This window comes from Barbus barbus (assembly GCF_936440315.1).
Source record: "Barbus barbus genome assembly, chromosome: 6".
Taxonomy (NCBI): Eukaryota; Metazoa; Chordata; class Actinopteri; order Cypriniformes; family Cyprinidae; genus Barbus; species Barbus barbus.
Window position 1 is genome coordinate 16,738,668 of NC_136734.1, and position 17,783 is coordinate 16,756,450.

General features: G+C 37.8%; 1 protein-coding gene across 1 annotated transcript; it reads left to right on the plus strand.

Annotated features, from left to right (window-relative positions):
- The first annotated feature begins 543 nt into the window (after positions 1-543).
- Positions 544-16,528, plus strand: LOC306871478 (heterogeneous nuclear ribonucleoprotein U-like protein 1). Its single transcript, XM_079419442.1, has 16 exons — positions 544-688; positions 1,101-1,358; positions 1,705-2,127; positions 3,924-4,104; positions 4,198-4,271; positions 6,540-6,679; positions 6,768-6,867; positions 7,025-7,137; positions 7,257-7,523; positions 7,933-8,055; positions 11,240-11,368; positions 12,666-12,834; positions 13,545-13,811; positions 14,804-14,985; positions 15,079-15,273; positions 15,519-16,528. The coding sequence occupies exons 2-16, from the start codon at positions 1,142-1,144 to the stop codon at positions 15,639-15,641; spliced, it is 2,703 nt and encodes a 900-aa protein (XP_079275568.1). The 5' UTR covers positions 544-688; positions 1,101-1,141; the 3' UTR covers positions 15,642-16,528.
- Positions 16,529-17,783: the final 1,255 nt, after the last annotated feature.

The following is a 17,783-nucleotide window of genomic DNA, read 5'->3' on the forward strand; positions in this document are numbered from 1 at the left end:
ACAAATATTGCACAAACACTTTAAGACAGACACTGATTTTGACGCATTGATCTATTAATGTCTTGACTGTTTTATTTTTTGCTTGCAAATTAATACCTACTACTAAAATAAAACGTAACTTTAAACGTAAGTCAAAATTTACAATACAAATTTAAATATGTGTGACAAAAAATGCAATCTTTTTTTAAATTCTTGTGCTTTAATATTGGAATTTGTATTCCAGTTTATAATTACAAAAATATATAGTGTATATATGGAGTGATACTAATTATTAATAGTTTTGTTTATTTGGGAAGAAAGTGTTGCATGGTTCTGTTATCTGGGACAAAAACATAATTAATTGAACTTTTTATTTTTGTTCAACAAATTTGATCTATGTACATTTTCCTACCAGAAACCCATTCTCCGCCAGTTCTCTGTGAATTACAGCGGTACTTTAAATCTCTTAGAATAATAACAAAGATATGACAAGTTTACGTTGTTTTTATATGAATATTCGAAAGACTGCGTATGACGAATATGATTGGCTGCAGCGGGTTAGACAGACAGCAGCTTTAGCCAATCAGCTGCGAGGACCGAGAGCGCTCAGACCGTCGTGAGGCGGAGGAAGTGAGTAACCACGGTCACCCTCCATCTTCGATACCATCGTAACGACAGTTTGCTTGAGGGGAAAACTGACAGAAAAAAGGTAAATATTGTGTTTTCTGCGCACGCGAGGTTGTATGTATGTTCAGTTAGTGACTTAAAATGATATTTGATTCTTTTAGACTATGCATGTGAGGCGGGTAGATTTTGCGCGCAAATTACTTGACTCCATAGTTCGCCGCAATGCTAAGTGTGCAGACAGTGGATACAATGAAACATGACTAGATTGTTTTGACTCTTAAACGAATGGATTTTGGTCTATGCACGTTGTTGTATTTAATGTACTAAACCCTAAATACCCCACCAAATGAAGTAAAGTTGTTTTTTTCAGCCGCAAAGGTCTCGGCTTGTGTTATCCTGTTAGCACGCATGCTAATATTTTAGCGAGTGTGAAGATGATCCGCCGAGCGCGTACAGTAACCAATCAATGCCTCGCGTGTGTTTACTCTGTACAGGCGCACAGTTTGGAATAAACTGCTGAAGGGGTGCATGAATCATGAGCGGGCTGAATGTCAAAAAGCTCAAAGTCAATGAGCTGAAGGAAGAGCTCCAGCGCCGAGGCCTGGACACCCGCGGGCTGAAGGCGGATCTGGCGGACCGATTGCAGGCGGCGCTGGAGGCCGAGGCGGCGGGGTCTGCGCCATCGGACGAGCAGGATCAAGACTACGAGGCTGCCGGGGAGCCGGGAGAGGGCAATGATGATCAGGAGGAAGGTAATGCGTGTTTATATGTTTTGACTTGGCTGTATTCTTAAACTGTGTTGTTGCGAATGGAGCTGTTCTTCACAGTCAGAGATTAGGAGAGATTATTTATTAGGGTCGCCTGGCAACGTGTCAAACACCATAGGGGGACCCCTTCTGATGCAGGACACTCACCTGGGACATTCAAAAAGGGGTATCTAAAAAGTGCTTCCATTGTTGTGGAAAACTAAAAAAAAAAAATAATTTTACAACAGGAAAAATCTGGCATCATTAAAAAAAGAATCATGGAAGAATCATGGAAATTAGTTCTAGACATTAATGCAACAAAATATGTTTATTCTGCTTAATTTCTACACAGAATTTGCAGCCAGGGAGCAAGATTATGGAGAAGATGCCAAGGCACAGTTTGATGATGGAAACAGTACAGACCTTTACCAGGGTGGATTTGATGATCAGGGAAACGAGAGTAACGAAGGCAATGAGGACAGCACCGAGACCCCCATACCGGGTTTTGGAACAAGTGATTATTCCTCAGACGCAATGCCAGGACAGACGACGGAGCAGTACTCCGATGACCAGGATGAATTCCAGGAGCCTCAGGCCAAGCAGCCGTTTCCTGAGGAACCAGCCAGGCAGCACTATAAGCAGGATGAGGTGAAGCAGGAGAATGAGGAGACTCCTTCACATGCTGAGCCACAAGGTGAGCAGAGGTTCGACGAACCAGCATCACGGGAGATCCCAAAAGGAGACTCAAGTAAACGCAGTCAGCAGGAAGAGTCCGGTAAGTCTGGTCAAGTGTTTAAATGACAATGTATAAATACATCTGCTGTCCCATTAAACTAGCACATAATGCTCTTGATCAAGTTGGAGTGTGTGCCTTTAGTTAATATTATGCTGAAGAAAACAAGACAAAATTGTTTTCGTAAAGCTATTAATGTAATTCCACAATCACTCTGTTAAAATGGTCCAACTATTAGAGAATTCACCGCTTGTGGTTTAACCTTCTTTTTTGTGCAAATGATGTCTTAAGTCAGATCTAACGTAAATTGTGCTATAGAGTGCATTAGCGCTCCATTTTTATGGAAATATTTTTCCCTTAGGGATTTTAAAAAAAGTCTTGGTTGAAGTGCTATAAACCAAGCCAAACAGCTAAAAGGTGCATCATAACATTACAAATTTTTATTTGAAGGAAAAAATATATGAAAATCTGACAAAAAGACAAAGGTATAAGACTGGTTACTTTGGGTGCTTTCTCACCTGCCTCATTTAGTTCGGTTGAATCGCACTAGAGTTCGTTTTCCCTCTTGGTGCGGTTCGTTTGGGCAGGTGAGAAAGCAGCAATCGCACTCGGGTGTGCACCAAAAGAGGACCAAACAAGCGTACCGAGACCTCCTTGAAGAGGTGGTCTCGGTACGCATTCAAACGGTTTGTTTGTGGTGAGAAAGCAATCCGACCCAACGAACCAAGCATTATCATAATTCATAACGGGAAATATGTTATATAAAAAGCAGCAGTCAGTGTCTTTCGTGTCTAGCAGTCAAGCGCTTTGAGTACCCAGAAAAGCCAAGCCAAGTCAAGTCACCTTTATTTATATAACGCTTTTAACAATGTAAATTGTGTCAAAGCAACTGCACAATATCAAAAAAGGAAAATACCGTGTCAATAATGTAAATGAAAAGATTTTTTAAAAAAGCGCTATATAAATGTAACAAATTATTATTTTGTGAATGCAAGTGAGAATTTGTGAGAAACTTTGATTTTGTTAGTGAGAATATTTGTTATTGCAGTTGAAAACCAAAGAGCACCTCTTCATATTAAAATGATGTGCAACTAATTACTCTTCTCCGCGCATTGCAAGAATGCTGTCCTGACGAAGCATCGATTCCCTCTGGCTGTAACTGCATTATATATATATATATATATATATATATATATATATATATCTGTGAAAATATAATTATATAGAGAAAGCTATATTAGAGAGGAATGACAGCTACATTCGTGGTGCGTTTGCCAGGACAGCTATAAAGCCGCAATAAGCCCGCAGAGCAAACTTGTCAATCCATCTTGATGAATGACGCAGAGGAACGTAAACAAGTGAACTCTGACCAATAAGAGGACAGCTTTACTCACATGTGACTTGCATAAACACAGTTTGGTACGCTTTGCAATGTTGCCATGTGAAAGCGAACCGAACCAAGAAGAAAATCCCTGTTTCGAAACAAAGCAAACGATCTGCAGGTCTGAAAGCACCCTTAGAGTCTTTGGTGTCTTTTGTAATTTTCAGTACAGTGTCATGGCCATGGGTAATGTAGTGTTTCACCAAGAACTGCATTATTTTAAAAATAAGTTGAATTAACGTAAACAGATGGCTTCAACAACAAAACCATATACAATCAATTATCAACCTTAAGAGTTCACAGCAGGTTTATCAGTAATTGTGGCAATTAAAAAAATCAATTTGCCCTAAAGAGAAAATGAATTGAGTTTTTACTTCCAAACTTCAGACAGTTGCACTGTATTACCACATAAATACATTTGATATAGCTCATGATATATTTACCCAAATCTTTGCAGAGAGTTATGAGGTGAAGACTGAGTATAAGGCCGATGAGGATGTTCCACAGAACGCTGAGCAGGCTGGTGACTGGGATGCACAGGCCAAATCAGAGGATGATAGATACTCATCATACAGTCGCAAGAGGTCATATGATGATAGTCGAGGATACGGTTACTATGAACATCGTGAGGAAAGGAGGTAATTTAGGTCTCATTGGATTTACTTTTTTTTTTCTTTCTTTTTTTTCTTTTTTTTATTGCTCAATCTCATAGTTCTCTTTGGTTGTTATAGGGGAAGGTCACCACAACCCCCAGCTGAAGAAGAAGAGGAAGACATTGATGATAAACTTGTGGTCATTGACACCTGTGAGTATAATTAAAGAGATATGTTCCTGTGATGGAGCTGTTTTTGGAGGAACTTTGCTGCCGTGCCATAAGTGCAACAGGCGCAGTGATATTACGCAGCGCCTGAAAGCTTACCTAGCTGGGGACTACTTTCAGGTGCTGCGTAATATCATATATCATTGCGCCTGCTGCACCCATGGTACGTCAGCAAAGTTCCTTGATTATTACGCTGGAATGAGAGTATAGTTCCTAGCCATTTCGGCCTAGAAAATCGCATCTTTTCATTTTCCGTCGGTCTGAGTACACAATGTAATTACAGAAGAGACTAGTTTTAAATATGAAAATTATCAAAACTCTTTGGTCATTTTTGAGCGAGATGGTAATGGTCTAATCCGATTCAATGATCTATGCTAAGCTAAGCTAAAAGTGCTACCGCCAGATCCGGAGATCGGCTGAATGGATTCATAAAAGGTAAAACTCAACTGTTTAACTATAGGGGAGTTGTAAAATGAGCCTATTTCCAAAAAAAGTGGAGTGTTCCTTTAAGGGTAACTTACCGGTAATTTACCAGTAAAGACTGCAACTTATATGTGAAAGGGGCTCAACTCTTCCTCTGCATATGCTGTGAATTTGAATTGCTTAATGTTCATCTGGGAAAACAGTGTGCATTATCCCACTAGATTTGTTACGTAAAACATTTCTAAACCTTTGCCAACACAGGAGAATACATCAACCTATGTCTAAATATGCCATGTATTGTACATCATGATTTCAAAATAAAAGTTTCTGAGTTTGCATGTGGCCAAATTGGCGTTGGCGCCCTCTGCAGGTATTTGTTATAATACATAATGTACTTAAAGTCCGTGTAAAGTCAATTCTGAGAATTGTTTGTAAACCCATTATAAATGTTAGAAATGCATTGCTGAAATGTGTTACAAAGACTGTGAACTATGTAGTAGTTAATTGTGTAGTTTGACCGTTAGACAGTTTTTCACCATTTTCATGATCAGGATTTTTTGGGCGGGGCTTAATCAGGACTCGATGACGCAACCGAGCCACCGAGCACGGTCCCTTTCTCAACACAAGAGGTGTGTTCGACTTAAAGCAGCACTGACTGCACAGACTGACCGGTGTGTGACATCAAAGTACAGTGAGAGCTATAGAAAGCAGATGGCTCCTCATGATTTCGAATCGCTCTCGTCTCATAAACTGATCCTTCTGCAGCGCTGCTTCATGTCGAACACACCTAATAACTAGAGCGCATTAGCATCAGTGGTTCACGGCTCAATCGCGAGTTACTCTCATTACCGTTAGTTACTACAGCCTACAGTTTGTTAGCTAGCTATGCCTTCGTCACGCAAATTCATAATACCTGGTTGCGATCATTTACAAAACAGCTCTGTCTCCTTATTAAATAAGCTGCAGAGGAAGACAGTTGAGAGAAATGGCAGCTTTCCCGCGAGTGGGCGTGGTTTCAGCGCCGCCAGTGGACACGCCCCCAGCGTTTGAGAGCGGAGAATACTGCTTATTTTTTCAAGATTTTGTTAGCTTATTTTATTTACTTGGTGGGTTTTTTTAGCATTCAAATTTGGCGGGTGGTTAATAACACGTTTTTCTGTGTTGTGACAAACTGAGAACACACATTTAATATTGACTTTACACGGACTTTAAGTTGGTTATGGTCATATTATGTATAGGCATATTACATTATGTATTTTAACAGTGTTGTTCAATAAAACCATGTAATTACTTGGTTTTTGATATTTTATTTGAGCCAATTATTTATTCCCTCATCGTTAGTTTATATATAAATAGTCATACTAAAGCCTGGTTTACACTTAGGTCTGTTTGTGTTACTAAAAAATATCAGATTACTCAGTTGTCAAAATAAGCAGTAGATTACTTGATTACCAAAATAATCATTAGTTACAGCCCTAGATTAGTTAAAATATTTCTAAATACAACTGCATTGTTTTACTTTTTGTAATTAAAAGACAAATATTTTGTCATTTAAAATTTCTTAAAAATATTAAAATATTGTCTCTTTCTAGTGAACCAAGTATCTCTATTTTGTCTCATCTCGTGAGCTAAGTGTATTGTCACACCCCTAGTGTCGATAAGCAGTGACATATCTTAGAATTTTCCAAGTGTATGATATAGCTTTCATTCTTCAGGTCAACCATATATTCATGAAAAAAAATCAGTTTGAATAAGGAAAGCAATAACTTTGCCATAGTATCCTTTGCTATAGTAACCCCTGAAAATGGCTTCTTATTCGTTTGTCTCTAGATAACTGTGACCTGCACTTCAAGGTTGCTCGGGACAGATACAGTGGTTACCCTCTGACCATTGAGGGTTTTGCCTTCCTGTGGGCAGGTGCTCGAGCCACTTACGGTGTTACCAAAGGACGTGTGTGCTTTGAAATGAAGGTAACAAAGATGGTATTTAGAGTTTGAAGCCATGTTTGAATGCCTGACATAGGTCACAGAGATCTTTATTGTCCTGTTCCTTGTTTAGATAAATGAGGAAATTTCAGTAAAGCACCTTCCTTCGTCTGAGCCTGACCCTCATGTGGTGAGAATCGGATGGTCCCTGGATTCTTGCAACACTCAACTTGGTAAATGACCAGACTTACAATAACCTTGCTTCAAAGCATTTCCTAACACCTGATGCTGTTTTCTTTAGTAAGATTAAAATGCTGGATAGATTTTACTGGAAAGTGAGTTTTTTTTAGTTTTATGCTGCATTATCATTTATGTTCCTTCATGTTACAGGTGAAGAACCCTTCTCTTTCGGCTATGGAGGAACTGGCAAGAAATCCTCCAACTGTAAATTTGAAGACTATGGGGAAAAGTTCACTGAAAATGATATCATTGGCTGCTATATTGTAATTATGTTTTTCTCTCATTCTTCTACATTAGATTACACATAATTCATCTTAATATGGGCTCAGAGACTATTATTAACCATATCTCTCTTCTTTTCCATTTGGATTGTTTTCCATAGGACTTTGAAAGCAGTGAGGAAGTAGAAATGGCATTCTCCAAGAATGGCAAGGGGCTGGGCCCATGTTTCCATGTGTCTCGAGAGGAACTGGCTGGGCGTGCTCTTTTCCCACATGTGTTGGTGAAGAACTGTGCTGTGGAATTCAACTTCGGACAGAGAGAGGAGTCCTTTTTCCCTCAGCCAGAGGGCTTCACCTTCATTCAGAATATTCACCTAGAGGAGAGAGTGAGAGGGACCCTGGGACCTGCTACTAAAGCTGATTGCGAGGTTTGATGTGGAAATTAACTTTTAAGAAAAATAATAATGTATTGTAGTCTAATCAAAAAGGATTTTATAATGAAAAATAATTGTTTTTAAATTTTAAGCTGTGGCTGAAATGTATGCATCTATAATGTAATTCCATATAGACTAATAATTTTAAAATTTGTTGGAAAGTTATGCCATTGTTTGATGTCTTTAAAATTATCAACCTTATTGTAATGTGTCAAATGGCTATAAATAGACTGGACAATTAATTCTTGTCAACAAAACCTGTATGATTTAGCTAGCTATGTAATTATAGCATTGTAATGTTTAATACATAACAGTAAACCAAATGTTTACATTTAAAAGACAGAAAGAAACATTGGAAAGAAGAAAATATTGGTAAAATGTTGACTCCATGTTTTCTTCTTAGATCCTGATGATGGTTGGTCTGCCTGGCAGTGGAAAAACCACCTGGGCCATAAAACATGCTCAAGAGAACCCTGACAAGAAATACAACATCCTGGGCACAAATGCTATCATGGATAAGATGAAGGTATGCCTGCTGAATACAATCTCTGTTATTACGGCAGCTGTGCATGGCTAAGCCGTCTAGGAAAGTTAGGTCCTTTTTAATGTCCGTGTGAACTGGAAGTAGCTACCAACCTTGCCTCAGTAATTTTGGAATATTGAATAGAGGATATTCTGTTATGGTTTTATTTTAGCACACCTCCTCAGCATCCCTTGCTCACAGCAAACTATGGGTTGGTTTAGGATAGAGTGGGTAAGGATATTCTCCCCTCAAAAAAGGATATTATATCTTTTTTTCCTGTGCGTTAACTTGTACAAATAAATTGTTTGCCTGAAGACTAAGAATGTGAGCTAACAAAGTAAATGGTGTCAATTTTGATTTCATGCAAACTTAAAAGAATCACCGCTGCAGTCATACAATTTTAGACAGACATCTTGGAAATGGATGGGCAACTCTGGCCGTTGAGATCCACTGTCCTTTGAAATTTAACTTCTGTCTAATTTCAAATACACTCGCCTGTAATTTTCTAATAACCAGGGATGTGATTTTTCCATATAAATGCGTATTTCCGTATTTTCCGACCTCTGAGGTACGACCCATGCGATTCACGTAGATCTGAGGTTTTTTTGTTTTTTTTTGAGGGGGGTGTGTTGAAATCATTAAATGGCCTTAAGCTATTACCTAAATAAACTGCGAAAAGATTGTTTTCTAAAACATCATGGACAGAATGGTCTTGAGCGCGCTGCACGAGCTCGCGGCGCCCTCTGCAGGACATTTAAAAGCGTTCAAATGATTCAAAGCACCAAACGAGAGTAGAATCAGCGCTGAAACGTGTGACTGGACCCGGTGACTTTATGAATGGTGGTGAGAATTGAGATTGCTAGTGCTGTCATAAAATTCACAACGGTTGTGATGTAATTATATAATAGGCTGTGGTCTGAGGTGCTACGTGTCTGCTGTTACAGTACTGTTTTTAGTTTCGATTCACTCCTAGCCGCGCTTGGTCCGAGCCGCTTTAATTTGCATTTGGGAACACAACATTCGTCATTAGAAACATTTATAAATCTGTTGTTGTTTACAAACAGAAGTTTCAGTGTCTCATGATTCTTCAGAAATCATTGTAATATGCTAATGCTCAAGAGACATTTCTCATTATTATCAATGTTAAAAACAGTTTTGCTGCTTAATATTTTTGTGGAAACAATGATACCACTAAAACATTTGTATAAGATTTAAAAAAAGAGAGAGAAATTTAAATTTGATTCATCATGCATGAAAGGGATAAAAAGTGAGTGAAGACATTTTAAATGATTTCTATTTAATAAATGCATTAACAAATGTAATTAATATATTTGATAAATGCAAATAAATGCTGTTCATTGAACTTTATATTTATCAAAAAATACTGAAAAATATAGTGTATCACCACTTCCAGACAAAATATGAAGCAGCAAAATTTTCAACATTGATAACAATCAGAAATGTTTCTTGAGTAGGGCTGGGTATCGAGTTCGATACTTTTTAGGCACTGACCGAATTGTCTCGATACCACCGAGTATCGAAAAACGTCTTGTCGTTCGGTACCAAATTTCGATACCTAAGGGGTTAATCTCATCACCGTCAGTGAGCCAATAATCCTGCAGCACTAGATGTGTTTGACTAGAAGCTCGCGGTGATTTCAGCGTCTGCCGCATAACTAAATGAGGACATAAACACATGAACAACATCTCCAGAACTGCTGTGAGAGTCAATTAATGAGCATTTTACCGTTTGATTCGAGTAAAACTAACGTCATATCATATACACACAGAACTGTAAAGGTATTCCAGGCTACTATTAAAATTATTAAAACTTTATTATTTGTTTTTTTAGTAATGATCACACAACAGTTATTCCATTTTTTTATTTTAATAGTAAACCCCCTTTGTTTGCCAAAATAAATAAACTTTGATTTTCATTAATTTAAAGAAATTAAATTAATGTTTTATGTCGTCATTTGAAAACCAGATACAGAACACAGAATTTCTGAGGAAAAATAAAACCTTTCATTAGGCTATTTTAAGAATAAATTTAAATAAACTAAGTTGTTTTTATACATTCAAATAATTAGACATACTACACCAGAATTTAATAACAATAAAACATATGGTGAAAGAAAATAAAACACCCACTTATGAAAGTGGATGAAGATTTTAAATTTCTTGAAGTCTTTAACAACATAGAAATGATGATGTGTTTTAAAATGAACACGCACTCGTAAACGTAGCCTAACAGATGTGTAAACTGAAAACAATTTGAACTTTATTCAAATTATTTATTTATTGTGTTGGATATATTTTGTTCCTTTGTGCAGTGGGTCAGGAGATGAGGCTTTGAGTCTGTATAAATATCAACATTAAAATATTGTTTTTTGAGATCTTATTAAAACTGATTTCATAAAACTGGTATCGAAAAAAGTATCGTTTAGGAACCGGTATCGAACTCAAGGTATCGGTATCGAAAATTTTTGAACGATACCCAGCCCTATTCTTGAGAGTCAAATAGTAATGATTTCTAAAAGATCATGTGAAGAAAATGATGATGAAGAAAATTCTGCTTTGCATCACAGGAATAACATTACATTTATAATATATTAAAATTGAAAACTTAAAAAAAAAATTGTAATAATATTTCACAAATTCAACCTTGATGAGCAGAAGATATTTATTTCAAAATCATTAATAACTGTAATGTTTCCAAACTTTTGGCAGGTACTTTAATAATAATATAAATTCTATATACTTTACTATAATATATTATAGTCCTTTATTATATTATGTTTATATATATATTATATTATATTGTTATCATGATTATTAAATGCTGCTTTTTATTTTTTACAGGACAATAGTATGTATTACTACAATATAAGATATATCTTTTAATGTGCTAAAATATATATTTTTAATAATAAGTGCTGGGGTGTGACTTGGAGCGTGGTCAGATTTTCCTTCTTTTTTGTCTCTAGCTGATCACATGCCTGAATAATCCTTAAGACCTTGATTAGCTGGTTTTAACATGGTTTGCAGGACTTGCGGAACTCAAGGGCCAAAGTTGCCTACCCCGGTTAAGACCAATAACTCATTTAGTTGTTCAGGCCATCCACCAATGAATCGTTTTGAACATATGTAGTTATTCCAATCAGGAACATGTAGTTATTTTCCATCAGGTCATGGGACTTCGTCGTCAGCGCAACTATGCCGGACGCTGGGACATACTTATTCAGCAGGCCACGCAGTGTCTCAACAGGCTCATCCAGATTGCTGCCCGCAAGAAGCGCAACTACATCCTGGATCAGGTACTGCCATACTTGTCTTCCTTTGCGCTGTCCTCACAGCTAAAGCCCTCCCCTTCCTTCTCAACCCTCCCCCCCAAAAAACCACATCCACTGCTGCTCACTGATGCACATGTTCATTAATGCACTTCTGTTCTCTCTGTAGCCTAGTCCAAAGCATTGGTTAGCCTATTGTGTTTCTGAAGACTTGTTTTTTCCAGTCCTTTTTCTTTGTCCTGAACATGTTGCTGAATTATGATTTGTTTTGTTTTGCTTAATTGTTAAAAAAAAGATCAGGGAAAGAATGCAGTATAGTATGTTGCAATGAATATTTTTGACTTTATGTATTGCCTTGTTGTAAAGAGCTCTTTGCCACACTGTACAAGTAGTCCATGACATTAGTAAGATGTTGAAAAACAAGTAATCACTGCCTGGTGAGTAAGAAAACACCTTCTGTTGCTATGGTAACTGTAAAGAAAACAAGAGAACTTTTCATTAGATAAACTTGGAACTTTACTTGAATGTTTTGTTTAAAAATTTATGGCAGGTAAGTGGACAAACTAACCTGCTTGAAGTTTACAGGCGGACAGATCCAGAGGTTGCAAGGTAGGTAAGGTCAAAGGACATGCTAATGGGTTCTAAGGAGTCCGTGAGTATGAACCGGTGGGTACTAAATGTTTGTCTGTGTTGGGCACGCTGGCCTTTTGAACAATGGATAAGTGAAGGTAAGGAAGGGGACCCAGGCAGTGCATGAGATTGAAATACAGAAGAGTGAGGATTATTTATATTCTCCAGAAGTTTGAGATAATAATTCTGGACAATATGTACCAGCAGATAATGTATTAAAATCTTACTCACTGATGTTTGGAAGTACATTTTGAGCATGACCAACAGTTTGGTTAGTTTGAGAGAAAAGACTTCCAGTATTAAGCTGTCATATTAGAATTTAATTTCATGTCATTTCTTGTAACGTGGATCTTTTATAGTATTTTATAGTAACACACAAGTTCTCTGTAACATGCGTCTCGTAAGAGAACGGCTTCTGTTAATACTGCTAGGGAAACAGAAAGGGTCCCCTGTACAATGTCAGTCATTCACAAACTCCCTTGTGTTGGTCTCTTCCCAATTCACGGTAAGTCAGTTTGGGTTGTGAGAGACAACCGCTAGTCATTCCAGAGCAGTAACTATAGACATGAAAAAAAACCAAAAAACTCTCACATTTTCATCGTTGCAGGAATCCAATTCCCCTCCTACGGAACGCAAAGCCGTAACTAAAGCAAATAATGAACAGCTTCTACTTCTTTCTTGTCACCATTGCTAGACAAATGTATATGGATCAGCCCAGAGACGAAAAATGCGTCCTTTTGAAGGTTTTCAACGCAAGGCTATTGTAATTTGTCCCACGGATGAGGATTTAAAAGATCGAACGTTAAAGCGAACTGATGAGGAAGGGAAGGATGTTCCCGATCATGCTGTGTTAGAAATGAAAGGTAGGAATGCCATGGATAACCAAAACAAATGTTCAAAACTACACACCAGATCTGCTTTTGCTGTTTTTTTGTTTGTTTCTTTATTTTTAAGACTTGGAAGAACCCACCCGTCCCTCCTTCTGTTAAACCTTTTTGCCAGATAAAAGAGCTCCTCTCACCTTTTTTTCATCTCTCCCTGCCCTGTTAACCATATTTTCTTACATTGTCTCTCATGCCATTCCTCACCACTGCAAACCAGCTCAGATAATCAGGATTGAGGATAAGGATTGCTGCAATTGGCTCTGGCTCTCCAATTCATTTCAGCAACCGAGCAGTTTGTATTGGCTGTATTATTAAACGTTGAATAAATTATTGGACGGCTGTCCTCAGTTAGGTACTTCTTAATTTGCAGGGACGCCTTTTATCATAACACTCTTTTTCTGGCAACTGTTTTTAGTTTAATTTTCATTCTCTAAGATCCCCCTACATTGTCCTCATATTCTTACTCTGGGACAAGTGTTTTCTTACACAGCTAAGGCAACGTTTGTCCTAGAGCATGTTAACTTTATCACCACATGCTCTAGTTCTCTCTCTTTTACTCTCTCTGTCCCCTTGTTCTGTCCCCTCCCCTGTATTTTTGCTGTCACCATTGTATGGTGCTGATAATGATTCTCTTTGTCTTTTGCCGGCACGGCTGTTCTGTCCCTCATTGCGTGCCTCTGCTCCCGCAGCAAACTTTGTGCTGCCCGAAGTCGGCGAGTTCCTGGACGGGGTGACATTGGTAGAGCTTCAGCGGGAAGAAGCCGACGCTCTCATCAAGCAGTACAACGAAGAAGGCCGTAAAGCCGGCCCTCCCCCAGAGAAGCGCTTTGATAACCGCCAGGGTGGTTTCCGCGGCCGTAGTAACTTCCAGCGCTATGATAATCGCGGTGGACCTCAGGGTGGCAGAGGTGGCTACCAGAACCGGGGCGGCTCTGGAGGCGGAGGGTACCGAGGAGGTAAGAGTCCTGAATTTACTAGTTTTGTGCTTTTCAGATTTGGGGGCAGTAAATGATTATTTTATTTATGTATGTATTTAGCTTGAACATATTAAAAAGTGACAGTAAAGACATTTATAATGTTATAAAAAGATATATTTTAAATAAATGATGTTCGTTTTGAACTTTCCATTTCTGAGGGAAACCTGAGAAAAAAAAAATAAACCTGAATTAAAAAATGACACTAATGTCACATCGTGGACTTGCTTTCTCATTTCATACAAACCATCATTTTGGTCTTAATATAGGCTAGTGTTTTCAAAAGTACTGACCGTAATACCGGTACCGATATAATTTTAAAAACGTCCATTTCCTGCTAACATCTGAGCACTGTTAAGCAGTTCTTAATTGGCCATAGTGTTCACATGCTCAACAGATATGACTAAGATATGACTTTCAAACACTCCTGTGTGCTTCTGTGTGAGCACTCGGTGAAGAGCGCGACGCGATGATCATTCTAGCCAATCATAGTAGTCATATCTGTTGAGTGCGTTCACACTATGGCCAGTCAGTGCTGTTTAAGAATCCGCTTAACAGTGCTCAAATATTAGTGGGAAATGGACATTTTTAAAATTTCAGTACCGACTGTTATTGCTGTCGGTACTTTTAACAACACTAGTATTGGTCGATTTATTTAAACATTATAATGGACCATAGTGTTTTTACGACAATATACAGGTAAAATTTTCAAGTAATTCTGACTCAAATCAATGTTTCATGTCAGCATATTTATATATGGAAAGTAACCATGTAATAATCAGGATAATGTACAGTCAGCCAGCATAATCATAAAAAAAAAAAACTCTTCAGGGTTATAAGTTATTTTGATAAACCCTGTGTTTATTTTGCAATTAATGATCAGCTTACTCTACATTTTATTCTTTATTTATTGTTCTGCATTGATGGTCAGATTCTGCCTATAAGTTAAGATAATAAGTCAACTAATTTGTTAGGATACAACCGTGGAGGCTATAACCAGAATCGCTGGGGAAATAACTACAGGGATGGAGGTTCTGGAGGCCGCGGTGGCTCATACAACCGCAGCCAGCAGTCTGGAGGCAGTTACAACCACAACCGCCAGGGCTCCTACAACAAGAGTGTCTCTGGATCATCTGGAAGCTACAACCAATCACAGGTATAAAGACATGGCTTGGATTATCTAAGTTATCTTTTGAATCTAACAGGACATGTAGTCATTGCTTGCATCCTATTTTCAAATTTTTTGTAGCCTCAGTCTTATAATCAAGGCTACAACCAGGGCTACAACCAGAGCAACTACAACCAAGGGTACAACTATGGCAACTACAGTCAGTACCCAGGCTACAACCAGAGCTACAGTCAAACTCCAGCACCCACGGGACAGACCTACAACCAGCAGCAGCAGCAGCAGCAGCAGCAGAGCTACAATCAACAGTACCAGCAGGTGAGATAGTCTGTGGAAGAAACTGCATAGAGTCACCAGGGTCAGAAATCAACTTTTCCATTAGGGGGCAATATAAATTTAACTTAAATTATTTGTTTTGCGTTGTATATCAGATATTTCAATTTATTGCATTACCTGACATGCCAAGAACCTTTATGAATTAGTTTTTTTTTTATGCATTAGAACATTAAGGCTGTATGTATGTTTTGCATGTATGTTTATACATTGTACCTTACTTCCCCCAGTACGCTCAGCAGTGGCAGCAGTACTACCAGAACCAGAGCCAGTGGAACCAGTACTATAACCAATACGGCAGTTACGGCAACTATAACCAGCAGGGCAGCCAGGGCGCCCAGGGAACACAGTAGTAGTAGCAGCATCGCAGCCGTTTCAGACGGCCCATTCCCTAAAGCAGCATTCCTCATGGCTTTTTTGTGCTCCTTCTCTTACCCAGTCTTACCCTTTTTTGCCTGCTCTCTGTAAACGTTTATTCTCTCCCTATTTATGCCAACCTTAAAGGTAACCACATTTCTGTGGCCCTCCATTGCTCTGTTTGAGTTTTGGTGAGAAGTATCCCTTTTTTGCTCTTCTACTAAATATTTGTTTACATACAGCTTGATCTTTTTTTCCTCTGTGTACTTGTAGATGAGAGGTTCGACATTTGAATTTAGTAATGTGTGGTTTAGTCCGCTGCAAACAGCTCACACACTATGATGTGCTTGAATGTTTCAAAATTGAGCAGGATAAATTTGAGAAAGCTTTGCTCGCTTAGATTTACATCTGATGTATAGAGCGAAAGAGAGGCAAGGTGTTTCTGTGTTCCAATAGTTTTACCACTGATTTTATTTTATTTTTTATCTTATAAAATTAAAGAACCACATTTTGCAGTAGATGGATATGGGTATTGTTCTGTGTATGATCATATGCCTGTATGTACACATCGATGTAAGACCATGTAACACTTTTGTGTAGGTACATCATATTGGAAATTTTAATAACCTAAATCTTGAATAACACTTTTCTGATGTCACAAGCCTGTGAAGGTTATCATTTTCCTTTTTATATACCATTTTTAAAATGACTCTGATTGGTCTGATGCACATCTACTCCCAGATTCCAGATTAGTAATGATCCAAACTAGTTCCTTGTGTGGATATGTTTTACCTTGTGTCTTGTCTGTAAAGCAGAATCTGCATATGGTTTTGTCAAATCAAAACACATTATTTTGTATTTGAGAATATAATCAGACGAACCATTCTGTGTTCTGTGTTCTTGTCTAAATTAATAACATGTAAAAGCTGAAACGTGAGTACAGCAAATATTGCACCTTTGAATTGTCACTGGGGCAGTATGGCAATTACCTTTAGACGGATAGTTCACCCAAAAATGAAAAATGTCATTAATTACTCACCCTCATGTCGTTCCAAACACAAATGAAGACATTTTTGATGAATTCTTTTTACGTATGTGATTCTCTCCAAAATGGCGCTATAGGGTGACACGGAGGTGATGAATTGTTGAATAACGTTGATATTTTTTGTTTTCTTTGGGCACAAAAAGTATTCTCGTAGCTTCATAAAATTACGGTTGAACAACTGTCACATGGACTGTTTTAACGATGTCCTTGCTAAGTTTCTGAGCCTTGATCATGTAAGGATCCTTGCTGTCTATGGAGAGTCAGAGAGCTCTCAGAATTCATCAAAAATATCGTCATTTGTTTTCCGAAGATAAACGAAGGTCCTTACTGCTTTGGAACGACATGAGGGTGAGTAATTAATGATGGAATTTCATTTTTGGGTGAACTATCCCTTTAAGATCTTTATTTTCATGAATTTTTAAAGCATGAAAATCTCACAAATATCCATGTGAAAATTTTTATTAAATTGTGCATAGTTACAATACATAAAATGCTAGCTATGAAGTTGAGACGAAAAGAGTAAGCCATTTTATTCAAAAATATTTAAATCCTATTTCCATTTATCATTTACACCACCGTATGCTAACAAAAGACAGATTCTGTTGCATGTATTTCAACATATGGATAGGGTTAGGAGACAAATTTACAAGGAAGAGTGTAAAAGCGTGTTTTAATTTAAGTCCAGGGCTAAAACACCCATAGGGTGAGTCAGATTAATATGAGCCAATCATCTAGTCAGGATTGTTTTTCAGGTCTCCTTTATCATTTAATATGCTAAATGTGTCAATACAAAATGTTTTAGTACCCCAACAGTTAGATGGATGGTTCACCCAAAATTAAAGATTGTCATCAATTACTCATGTTGTTCGTTCATCTTCAAAGCACAAATGAAGACATTAGGATATTATAAAATCATTCCACCAACAATGCATGCTTGACAAATGAGAACAAACCACATTGGTTTTCAAATGTCAAGCAAGTTTGAGCTTCTGTTTACCTTATTTTATTTGCTTTATGTACGATGATCAATATTTATGTGAATAAATGACTAAATTTAGACTTCGTCACATAAAGTCACCATGTGTCTTCAGAA

Excerpts from the sequence above, each read along its gene's own strand:
- LOC306871478 (XM_079419442.1), top strand. The coding sequence starts at position 1,142 with ATGAGCGGGCTGAATGTCAAAAAGCTCAAAGTCAATGAGCTGAAGGAA. Across the intron at positions 4,105-4,197 it reads GAACATCGTGAGGAAAGGAG|GGGAAGGTCACCACAACCCC; the intron begins GTAATTTAGGTC and ends TGGTTGTTATAG. Across the intron at positions 4,272-6,539 it reads ACTTGTGGTCATTGACACCT|ATAACTGTGACCTGCACTTC; the intron begins GTGAGTATAATT and ends GTTTGTCTCTAG.